Source organism: Dromaius novaehollandiae, chromosome 2, assembly GCF_036370855.1.
Source record: "Dromaius novaehollandiae isolate bDroNov1 chromosome 2, bDroNov1.hap1, whole genome shotgun sequence".
Classification (NCBI taxonomy): Eukaryota; Metazoa; Chordata; class Aves; order Casuariiformes; family Dromaiidae; genus Dromaius; species Dromaius novaehollandiae.
The window spans coordinates 155,912,780-155,925,605 of NC_088099.1; the positions used below are offsets into that span (position 1 = coordinate 155,912,780).

The window sequence follows — 12,826 nt, forward strand, 5'->3', positions numbered from 1 at the left end:
TGAACCACCAGCACTACTCTTGTCTTATGTACATCTCCTGTAGGTGCCTTGAAACACACAAGCCTTCAAAGATACCAGATACACATATTTACCCACTAGACTTTTCTTTAAAATTTACTACAGTATAATATACTTCTTTATAAACAATGTATGAGATACCACAGTAAAAATATAATGAAGTGTTTTATGAAAACTGTATATTCTTGATGAACTCATCAGCGAATAATTAAGAATACATTAATTATAATGATATTTTCAGTTCTTTGATAGAAAAACTGTTTTTGTATAAAATTTATTTAAAATTAGTTTATTATCCATAAAATTATGTTTATCATATATACATACCATAGAAACATGTATAGTTTCCATAGAGCTCCATTGGTGTCATCATGATAGGAAATATTCCTGAGGGCTGAAGATAAACAGATTCATTCAAAGAGAAAAGAAAATAACTTCCCTTTTGTAATGTAAAGACCACAGTTTTATCAGGTGAATTCTGAAGTCTTTTAAAATGAGTTTATTTCCTGTGTAAATACTTCATTTACAATTTTGCAAATATGGTCTGCAGATTTGCTCTTTTTAGGAAAAATAGTCTGTCTTGCTGTTCTTCGATTAGTTTGTTTTTTCTCAAGACGCTGGAAGTAACTATTAAAACCGGGAAAGTAACCATGTGTTTGGTTTATTATGTGTGATTCTTCATCTGCAGGGTCCACCAGGTGAAAAGGGAGAGAAGGGAGATCTTGGTCTTCCTGGCCTACAGGTATTGCCTTAGTTATTGTTTCGTCTGTCACTTACTCAGTAAGTTTGAATGTCGAATTGACATCGTTGTGAACTTAAGGCACGTATCTAAAGCTGTTGAGAAGTGTGTTGCTTTTGTGAATATGAAAGGAGGTTTAAAATCAGGAATCCAGGGTATGCTGGTATGCAGTGACCAAATCATTCAGGGTCTGATTTTAAAGAACCAGTTAATCTTCTTGACCTTGTTAAACACTGAAATTGGCTCTTTATAGGCTCAGAAACTATCCATTCTTAGATTTCTGCTTGCATATTACTGTCTACCTGTTTTCATTTTAAACTCATAAAATTGCACCTGGAATTATCTAGGAGGATAGATCAGCCACTTAATTTTTTTGACTCTCTCTTTCATAAGATCAGTATCTTAAAAAGCTGTAGGACACAGTGAATCTTTTCTCAGTTTGATGACCGATATTTAGTCTATAGAGTTTGCATTTCCTAATATCAATTTATTGCTGCTTCTCAGGATCATTTGCTCTTCCCTTTACAAATGCTTTTCTGCTGCTGATTATATCCCTCCAATATTTGTTGGTTGTTACCAGGTTCCCTGTCTCTTGTTCCTGTGTGCTAGGGATAGTAAACTTATACAGTCTTTCCTCATAAATCAGTTTTGTTAGCCTCCTGCACCACTGCAGCAGTGGTCCCAGACTGCTGCTCTGTAGCCTTCCATGTGCCAGAGAGTGAGATTTCGTTTGAAGAATGTGAAACTCTGCTGGGTGTAACTCATGTAATCATTCTTGGTCAGCTATTTCCCCCTTTGCTACTACTGCACTGACTTCAAATAATATGGTAACAGACTACATTTTAGAAACAGGAGAGAGAAATGATGGTTGTATTTTCAGGTTAAGGGACTGATGTAATACAGTGGAGTTTGAAACCGATTTGAAACTGGAATGATATAGGAAATCAAGCTCTATTTTCAGCTTAGTGGGGTAGGAAGCCTGACTTGACTAAATAGTCTGCATTATTCAGCGAGGATTGTAGTGAGTGGATATGAAACCTGTGCATTTTTACACGATCTGTTTAATCATCTCTCATTTCACAGAAATGCTTTTTTTACTGAATGTCTTCTATACGGTTCCACCCGTTATCTGAACTCCCTGGTTCTTCCCATTGATCCAAAAGCATTTAATACAGTTTCAGTGGAAAATGATTCTGTTGGACTGTATTAAGTTGATCTGATCATTTGCCCTCTCTTTATAATGCTTAGGGTATTCCAGGAGCATCAGGTTCGCCAGGAAGAGACGGAGCTCAAGGTCAAAGGGTAAGGTAAAATGAATGCATTTTCTGTTTGTTTTAAGAATTTCCATTCCGTAATGGATATGTTTACTGGTGGTTGATTTGTGGTACTGTGTCACTGACATTTGCCACTTCTAGAGACCCATATGTCTGCACCAATCAGCAGAGAAGACAGAGATAGGGTAGAGTATCTTTTCATCTGCTAGATCAGGGTTGAGAAATATTAGAATAGTAATGAGGAACCTTGTACTATGTTTGTATTTAATTTACTTCTTAGGAAGAGATGTCACCTGTGACCAGCACTGCCAGTTAATGTATTTGCATATACATTGAAAATTGGATGCTGGGTAAATGTTACATAATTAGCATGCAACCCAGTGCAACAATCTAAAATTGCTTTCTAGCTAATTGACGAATAACAAAGGCAACTACAAAGGCAACTTACTTTTAAATGTAAAAAAATACATTTGGAAACTACTCACATAATGAAGAGTTAAAGAATAATATCAACATTTAATCAACTTTCTTCTGTTTGTAGTAGAACAAATGAAGGTAATTACATTCTGTCTAGGTAGTGGTAAAAAGAGCTTTGTATTATTTTAAGCAGTTAAATCTGTCAGTGTTTTCCCAGGCTGCTTAGAAACTATTATCAATCCTTATCAACTGGGCTTCCAAAGCATCATCTAACAAGTCTTTTGCTTCATATTATTAGTCAGGTGCTTGAAAGTGATTGTTAGCATGATACAAGGGTATTATTTACAGCAGAAGTTCATTATTAAATATGACTTTTAATTTCCCTTAAACAACATTTATGTATTTATGATCCTTTTTGTGGATATTTTATGTGACTTAACTGCAGTGAAATCTGGAGCTTCTTTGGGTTTCTGGCATTGAGCTGAGAGTTTGTTACAAAAAAATTCCTATAGTAATATGTGTGCTTAAGATCAGTATTACAAATTTAAGCATGTGCATATCTTTAAATGTATAGGTTATTCCACTGAAGTTACTGTAGAATTTGGGCCGTACATCAATCTTTTTTTCCCCCTCTAAAATCAAGAGAAGAAGGTATTTTTATTGAGAGAAAATTTTGCACATTATCACCCAGTGAGTTATAGCTTTCTAATTTTCAGCTAATTTGTGAGTGAAATAGGAAGGTAAATGTCTTCCTTTTCCCACATTGTAATACTATTATGTCTTCTTCTGTATAGAAGCTCATTTTTTTGGACTTTACTGGAATTTTCTACCCTAAATTCCACAAGCTTGGTGTCACCTGCTCATAAAGACTTAGAGCGTGATTGACATTTGGGTTCTTGCCACCGTCCTGTCTAATCTTGCTCATAGCCAGGTCCAGGTGACTTGGTGCTTGAAGCTGTACGTTTGAGTGATATGTGCCTCCTCTTTCTGTGCTAGGGACACTGAGTGTTCTACAATGTCAGGAAGAGGAGAACCTTATGTTTTTACTTTATGCTATATGTCTTGATGTCAGCCAGCAGTTCAGAACCGGTCTAGTTCTCCTGCCTGTGGAACTCAACAGGTTAATGCAGAGGGATGATATTTCTGAGAAAAGCAGGGGAAAAGACTAGCATAGGCAAAGACTTTTGATACAGTCAGGGAAAAGGCATGCGCTTCTTCTGTAGAAGGCCCCAGTGTTAATCTCTAATAAGGCAGGCAATTAAATAAATTGTCATTTTATATAGAAATGATAATCATGATTGGTTCATGAGTTCACTTTCTTCTGATGTTAAACAAAGGAACTACATAAATTGCCTAGATCTCATAGTCAGGCCTGTTAGCCAGTTAGTTGCTCTATGTGACCCTTATGCAGTATTGTTCTGCAGCAATTATTTCTATGGCAACAAACAATGATGTTATACTAATTTTATGGTGGTGTAACTCATTTGATTCCAGTGAAGTTATGACAACATAATTGCTTTTAATGGGTGAAGATTCCAACCAGTGATTTCACTACACAGTCTCTTTGAAGGGCAAACACTGGAAAAAGGCGTCATTCTAAAAGGCATGACTGCAGCAACAGCAAAGGGGAACTGGAAAACTGCTAAGAAATAAATTGCCTTTTTGTATAATGTTCCCTTTGTCGAGCTTCCTCCTCTTAGCGAAGTTCTCAAACTATTTTGCAGTTATTATATGACTAGAATTGGGATTTTCCATGTTATTCTTAGCTTAGCCATCGTTTTCTCATTAGTATTTGTTATTCATTGAAATATTTTAATTATAGTGGATCCAGTGCTGTAAAGCACAGATGACTAAACCACACTGAATTTATTGGGAGATAAGTATGGGACTTACTTAATGGGAGATATCTGAGAGCTTTACTGTACTGGGGATAATGTGAAAAGATTCAAGAAGTCCTTGAATAGGGAGTTTTTTCTTCTAGTTGCTAGTAGTCAAAATCACTTCACTTTTACTTTTTTTTTCTTCCTCTTTGTTTTAATTTCTAGCATTCATCATTTCTGTTTTTATTGTTGAAATCAGTTGAGAAAAGGTCTTTTTCTTCCTCTTATTATTTTAATTCAACAATGAGTCCAGAAAAGTTCTTTTTGTATTTCTGAACTTCTGATTTTTAATCTCTGGTGTATTTATTTATGTTTTTCTTGGATTTTAGTAGTTCGTTTCAAAAAAATAGAGTGTCTCCCCTAATCAGAATGTGTAGAATTCAAACAGAGATCATTTTCACAATGAATCACCCACCCTATGAAAAAAGTGAGATGAAATAAAATTACTATGTGAATGTTGAAACAGAGTAAAACATGTGTTTTCCAATAATAAAACAAACTCTCTGAATAGCCATAATAATGTTTTTAAACCTGTCTGGTAACTGGTTTAAATCTACATTTCAGATTCACACTAAGAACAGTCTCTTCCCCTCTTGTCAGCTTCCTGTGATAAAAGAATGTCATAAAAAAATTATAAAATCCAAAATGGTTTCTTCTAATTCTATGGCTGGGGACATGGTTTTGTTTTGAAAATATTTGAAAATATGCTCTCTTGCTGTCTCGCATTTGTTACTGACCATATACAGAAGTTGTACTGAAGAGATCAGATTGTGTTTCTATACCAACTCCCAAGATAGCATATTTAAAAAATAGTTAATTTGCACGTGCTAGAGAACCCAGACTGACATCATGCTGCTGGTTAGTGTGTGGCCAGAGCAGTCAGTAATTAGATTCTCTTGTGTCTTTGATTCATGTCTTTCAGCCAAGAGTATAAAGTTTGGAAGCAGACTGAGACTTGCCCTGCTTTAGAGGTGTCAGAGGGGGAAAAGTCTTTCCTTTCCCATATCTCCCATATACCTTGGCTCCTATCCAAGGCCAGGTCACAGTTACAATTCCCATTCTTTTTTGCAAAGTGCAGGCCACTGGAGAGGACAGATCTACACAGCTGTGATGAGAGAAGCCTGGTGTATCATCCTGAGCAACGAGCATGTTCCTCTTGATAAGACAGTGTAGGGAGGGGTCTCCATAGCTCTGGACCCAAAGTTTGAATCTGCTGTGCCCATGACCTTGCCGTTTCTCACTGTTGCGTGGTGGGTGTCTCCTCATTGCCATATTTCTCCTCGCTCAGGAAAGCATGGCTAGGGCATGGGTCAGGGGAGTGACATACTTTTCTTTAGAAGGTTGGAAAGTTCTCCTGGAGGAAGCTCTGTTGGATGTGCTTCCCTATATGCCTGCTAAGGTGGGATCAGAGGGTTGTACTGTCTAGTGATTGTTTTCTCTTGCTCAGCTGCTGCAGCTACACTGGGGTCCAGAAGCATTCACCAGTGCTGCCTTATCCTGCCTGCGGACATTAGTCCAGCAGTGAGGTACATCTGTCTGAAAGAGAGGATGATTCAGTGTCTTAGGTGTCATTCCAGCTGCTAGTGGCAAACTCCTTTTTCCACCTGCTCCGCGTGCTCTGAGAGCAGGAAGGCACTCCTCTGGGCACAGTGTTGGCCTGGGCTGGTTACTGCTCTTTCAGCTCAGGATTCAGGGGATAGCACAGATCAGAAGCCATTTCTGGGAGACACTTTTGACTATACACTGTTTTGGTCGGAGGGGAAGGATCACTTCCCTGGACCTGCTGTCCAAACTCTGACTAATGCAGCCCAGGAATGTGGTTGGCCTTTTTTACTGCGAGGGCACATTGCTGGCTTGTGTTCTGCTTGTCCACTAGGACCTCCGGATTCTTTTCTGTGAAGATGCGGGTATGGATATGTGCCACATCTTTTGTGCTCTCGATCTGTTTAATTTACTAGTATAGACATAGTCAGGCAGAGCCAGATACATGAGGAAAAGTTTATGACCCTCCAGATCTTAATTTTAGTGGCATGGAGAAATACAAAAACACATGCAAAAAATATATTTGCTTTAGATTATGAAGAATTAATACAGGAATATATTCCAAATATCAGCTATTATTCTGAATATTAGCTATTAGGTGCTACTGGTAGTTTCACAAAGAAGGGAGGTTATGCTAAGTCACCATTATTGTGTATGGAGGCAGAACTAGCCAACTGTGGCTGAATAAAGCCTGTGTGTTTTGAGCAAAGTTTTCAAAAAAAGCCACATTTCTTCTCTTTTCCTGGGTTACCATTAATTGAAAACAGCTCACATCGGTGCAAAATCTTCTTTTGTGAGCTGCATCATAATACACTGAATTAATCATTTAGTGGGTCATTCTCCGACAATAAAATTACTTCACAAAGGAATAAAGATTGGTCTGAATACTTTTATCTATGCTGAACAGTTGTGTATTTTGAGACAAATTCCTGTGCGTGAAAGTACTTCAAGCCTGGACTCAGTAGCTTCAGTTGAATTTTTGCCAGTGTCTAGCCTTAATTGCAGAATCACCTCTCTGTGAATACCCATAACAAATTCTAAACTACCAAAAACTGAGGAGTTTCCACTGGCAGTTTCCGCTGACTTCAATAGGGCTGAGATTTTAACAGAGCTAAGATTTTACAGGGGTTTAGGTGGTGCCTACATTTTGTTATGCCATTTGGATTCAGGCAAAAGAAATCCCTAATAAAAAATTCTATCATAGATAGCTACACAGATTATATTGTTTTCTCCATGGCTGTTTTTCAGGCCATTAGTAAAATACACCTTGACTCAAGTTAACCCTATAAAATAACACTCATCTTGAGTCTAAACTGCCCGACATATGAAGTCACGCATGAAGAACTGTCCCACCCTGCTCTTGGACATGAGATTCAGTAGCCCTGTACACTGTCATTCCTGTCCTGGATAGTCCTGCATCAGAAAGAAACTACTGTGGTGCCATGTAATTCCTCCAGTCATTCCGAGGCTGGTTCAGGGTGAACTAAGAGAAGAGACTTCAGTAAATGAGAGAGTGAATAGTATTCTTTAAGATTTCAGTGCTCTGAATACAACTTTGTGAATTCTTACAGTACTTTATTTTCCTCCACATTACACAGACCAATAATAATGGGGGAAACAGCCAGAAAAAATACATTCTCAGTCTTTCTGCCAGTTTCTTGTTGCCTACTAATCTCCACTGCTCACTACTAGCAATTTCAGAATGAGTATCAGATTCATTCTGGCTGTCAGATGATCTCAGGAACGTCATCTTCAAACCCTGTTGGCAGCATAAACAAATACCCTTTGTCTTTTTGCCTGTGTGAGAGAATATCTATTGCCGTACTCTTTCTTGAACCAGATCTCTGTTTGACTTAATTTATAAATAACAATTTTCACATATTTAGAAATACAGTAGGAGGTGATTTTATGTGGCCAAGAGATACAGAGACAGTGCCAAGAGGAATGAATCCTAGGAGAATGGAAAGGAGATGTTTCTTGAGCAACCAACAGTAAGATTTTTATTCAGAAGAAATAAATTGTGAAGAAAATGTAACATTTCTGATCATAATGTTGGTTCTATTGTTTGACTGGTATAGGAGAAAGGAGGGACATACAGTACTATTTTTTGTCGTGAATCCGCATTAGATCCTGGAAATTGGTGGAAAGCTCTCCATTCCCTCCCCTGGTAGTTAAGCCTTTAAGAGGGCCCAACCAGTTTTCATCCTGTACTAGGACTGATCAAAAATAAAGTCAGATTTTAAATATTTACTTTTTAAAAGTGACATATTTGGGTAAATACGAAGGTATCAGTCTTCTTGAAGGTCGAACTGTTGCAAAAACAAGGAGATAGGCTAGTTTGTGTTATCTTATAGGGCCATGCTATAAAGACTATGAAAGATGTCTGTCAATGAAATTTTCAAAACTTTGTTCATGACTAAATGCTTCTTCCAGACAATATCAGAAGCCCTAGTTTGTCATTTTTAATGCAGTTCACAGTTCCTTATGGCATTCTCTCTTTCCTCTAATTTGAGGGCTGAACACACTTTTATTTGAATTGAACTAGGTTTGGAATCTTTTCTCCAATATATCTTAAAATTGCTGTCATGTAGTATCTTTATTTCAGTGTCACTTTGCTGTTACATTTGCTTTAGTTCTCATTGCGATGGGGGCCTGTTTTGGACCATGGAGCTTCGGGAACCATATGGCTATACTGCAAAATAGAAAAGTATTTCCTTGTCAAGCCTAAGGATGCACAGATGAAATTACATGAATGGAATATATGGGTTATTTTATCACCAAAACACTCTTCTGGGGGAATTAAAAAAAAAAAAAAAAAAAGAAAATCCTTTCCAGGTACATGACAGATAATAATCCCAAACCAGATTTTTTGTGCCATATAAAAGAAGTTTTGAATCATAGTTTCCAAATGGCGTAAGGCATAAAACCACTAGCTCATGCTATATTCATTACTAAAACCATGTCAGAAATAAAGCGTCAGGAGAAAATTACAAAACCAAGAAGACGCGAATTTTTTTCTGAAGTTCTATGAGATATGGATGTTCTTTACTGTGTGTATGAACATAAACACTTTCAAAACCTCCATTTCCTTCTACTCTTATCTCCATAGACTTGTCTTGAGCCAGTGCTCAGATCATATTTCCCTTTCTAGTTTGTATAGTAATTAAAGATTTGACTTATGCTCAGAAACCTATGCTTTATAGCATGTGGATGCAAAAAGTGCATTTTGGTTCATTTGCAAGAATACTTTATTAATCGTGTATTTTCTTTTACATCTGGTTAGTCTTTCTTCTATGATTTGCTTGCTTTCCAGTCTCCAAGTTATCTTTAGTTTCTGGCTGTAACTTCTGGAAGCTCTGAAGCACATTCATAATTTAAACCACATGAGCATTCCTATCGAAGTCTCATTACGCAGCTTCCTGAATCAGGACCTCTGTGATAGCTAGTCCGTATGTACAGTATTGTTGGGCAGAGAAATGTGCTCTCAGTTACCATCTTTCAGCACTTAATCAGTGCAACTATGAATAGTTGCAACCAGTGAGAACAGACTGAGGGTTGTGACCCATCTGATGGTAGGTTTGACAGCAAACACTCTCATTTACTTCATTGCAGCAGTATCATGAGTAAAATTCACTCAGAGGTCAAAAGTGCCATTACAAAACTTTTGCATTGCTTCTGCTTACTTCAGAAGTATTGTGAGACTTTACTTTAAATTTCACTGAATGTAGGCTACACTATAGGTCAGTCTTTTTTAGAAACTAACCCTCCTGTGTGCAAATAAAGAAATACTCTTCTTCTAGAGCAACAGTACCACCATTTCTTAATTTAATAAAAATAAAGAAAAAAAAGTCTTCTAGATGATTGGAACAGATTCATTCTTCATAAGCATACACAAAAAATTATGTGTTTAAAAAAAAACTGACAAAATTGCATATATTTCTCTTTTCTAGGGCCTTCCTGGCAAAGATGGACCCACAGGGCCACAAGGACCTCCTGGCCCAGTGGTGAGTATTGCCCGTGGAATCCGTTACTATAAAAGTCAGCAGGACTTTAGGGGATTGTAGGTCACAGTCTGTTATCTAGGCTTCAGAAGACAGACCAAGGCCAAGGGTTGTCCTTCGAAGTTGAAATTTTCACATGACTCATGGGGTTGGCAGAGCTCCTTGTCCGGTGTCATTTCTTTCCATTCTCTCTTAGCTCAAGAATAAAATATCTCCCATAGAGAGGAAAGACAGTTGTTCCATCAGTAGGTTGATAATTTGCATTCAGTCAAGTAACTGCACCATATAAAGGGAATTAATGCTCTTTGCATCTGGAACAAGACTGAAATCTTTTTTGTAAGAAATTCCAATTTGAACTTGTTAGTTGAAGTGAACCACTGAGTTTTGCTTGGTCCTGCAGTGCTGAAGGTGTTTGCAGGTATTCAAATGCTCTGGAGTAATCAAAAAACACAGCAGAGGCCACAAAACAAGGGCAATGCTTTGCCCTTAGCCTCTGAAATTAGCCTCATTCTTCTCAGCTAGGGCAGTTAGAGGCAAGGTTAATGCCTTCTTGGTGGAAGATAGTTTTGAGTTCAGCAATCCATGCCTGGGAGAACACCCAACATGAGTTCATTTTTCTCAAGTATTTTTCTCAGGGCTGTGCTTTCAGTGCTGCTTTTCCTGCAACATGTGCTACTCTGTTCTTTTCTCCCAGCATCTCTGGCCTTTCACTGGCAAACCTGTTTACGTCTGGGAGATGCAGCTGCCATGTTGCTTCCCTGCGAATACCTTTCTCATTGCATTTTCTTGCTATTTACTTAGCTCATATTCAGCTGAGTCCTTGGAAAAGTGTTCTTTATTATCCTCATTTAATCTGAATGGAAATATCTGTCAAGCCCAACAACTGATCAGCATTGCTGGAATTGCCCAGTCTGTGGTCACCTGTTGATTAGGAGCAACGCAAACACCAGCAAGATTTGTAGTAGAGACGTATTGAGGCATAAGCCATTTTCTTTGTGACAGAGAATATTTAAAGCCAATAGCCAGGCTTTTGCCAGTGGGGTCCCATAATTTGCCTGTAGATCAGATGAAATCCAAGATTATCTGAATAAGGGGGTCCAAATCTGGACCTGAAGTTGCAGTTTCGTTGTTAATATGGGAGCATCGTCTGTGTTTGGGTTTACCAGTTTAAAGGATTTCAACATAGAAACAATATACCATGTAACTTGAAGTGTAAAATTGTTTTGTTACAGTTGGACAGATCAGGAAACAAGACAGACTATTACATTTGCATTAATTACAAGGAAATAGATATTAAAAGGGAAAATCCAGTGTACAGTATCCTGATTTTTACTGCTCATCATCTGAATGCTGAACTAATAAATTTAAGTACCAGTAGCTCCTAAATAAAAAATAACAGAACAAAGCAGTTCAATAGCTGTAAGCCATTCATTTTTAGTTCTGAATGGAGACTGTCGTTATCTAATGAGTCACAGTACCTCGTGGAATTTGTTGAAGTGCTTAGTTTTTATTAGAAGTCAAGCTGTATCACAAATGAGAAAAGTCTAGTGCATAAGGTTTCTCTGTGTTAGTCTAGAAACAGGTGATGAGAGCAGATTACATGGTACTCCACAATTTAGCAGCCCATGAAATTAGGCTGCGACCGCCGTGGGTTGGGGTCGGGGTTAGGGGGGCCTGTGGCTGAGCAGGGCCAGGGCCGTGGCCGGGCTGGAGCCGGCACCGCTACAGCGTCGTGGGGCAGGGATTGACGGCCCCGAGCTGGGCTGAAATGGGAGCCCCGGGGAGGTGGCAGGGCTAGGAAGGGCTGGCAGCACCCTCGGGGCCAGGACATTTCGTTCCTCTAAAGAACAGGAGATTGAGGAAGTCAGCTAGCAACCCTAATGATTTTTCTCAAATTCAGAAATGGACCTTTTTATCTTGATTTTTGTGAGGATTATTAATTCTTAATGTATTTCTATATCAGTGCTTTTTTTAAAACAAAAAAAAAAAAAGAAAAAGGGAGAGGGGGAAGAATTTGCCTCTGTTTCCTGTTAGTTCGGTCATTTGTCCTTAGGACTTCATAAAGGACCACACTCAGCCACAAAATTTGTAGCCTGCTTGCTTTGTCTTTTACATGTGCTTTACAGTGTGACTACAGTAACAGCTTCTCTTAATGCTAAGTGAAAGAATAGTGCTTTGTACAGTTATTCTCCATCACACAGTCATTTCTTTCAATAGGCTTCATGGGTGTTGATTGTCATCACCACTAAGTATTTGCTTTCTTTTCTCCGTGCAGGGAATACCTGGTGCTCCAGGTGTTCCAGGTGTTACAGGAAGCCAAGGGCCACAGGGTGATGTTGGAGCTCCTGTAAGTAAAATAAATTAATATTGCTATATTTGCTATCGTTGCATTAATTGGTTTCTGACCTTTGCTTTTACCATTGCATAGAGCTACCCAATATTTGTAGCTCATGATCTGTTTACAATTAGTGGCTAGCAAACATCATATTGCTCTTTCTTTGTTGATTTTTTTTTTCATACTTTAATTTATTTGTTGATCTTGCAAACAGTGTTTGGAATATAGGGATGAAGGAGTTAAAAGACGAGGTTAAAACACAAGTTTAAAAACATAACAGGATGTGAATTTGTGTGTAATTATATTCTCCTTTTTCTCCTTTGTATTTCAAACAACTCTTAGGAAAATAAAGTATGCTATTTCTTAACCTGAATATCTCCAAAATAACTTCATTCTCATTTTCAAGCTGGATTGTAAAAACTGTTGCACGAATGAAATTAATTTGTGGTTACTCTTAATTTACATCAGGGCAATTGACATAAAGATCAGGCCTTTTTCTGTAATGTCATTATAAATTTCAGCTACAGAACAGTTGACCACCAACTTCAGTGAGTGCAAAATTACACCCTCAATTTTACCAAAGGAAGCTCTACTACTAAATTTGTCTTTCAAATGTCATT

At 37.9% G+C, this 12,826-nt stretch overlaps 1 protein-coding gene across 6 annotated transcripts in view; it reads left to right on the forward strand.

Annotated features, from left to right (window-relative positions):
* COL14A1 (collagen type XIV alpha 1 chain) overlaps positions 1-12,826 on the forward strand; it is a 138,178-nt gene that overhangs the window by 109,328 nt on the left and 16,024 nt on the right. For all 6 annotated transcript variants that reach the window (XM_026110069.2, XM_026110071.2, XM_026110073.2 and 3 more), the window contains 4 exons: positions 707-760; positions 2,006-2,059; positions 9,821-9,874; positions 12,147-12,218. In XM_026110069.2, the coding sequence (XP_025965854.2) occupies positions 707-760; positions 2,006-2,059; positions 9,821-9,874; positions 12,147-12,218 (234 nt within the window). The remainder of the gene's footprint in view (positions 1-706; positions 761-2,005; positions 2,060-9,820; positions 9,875-12,146; positions 12,219-12,826) is intronic.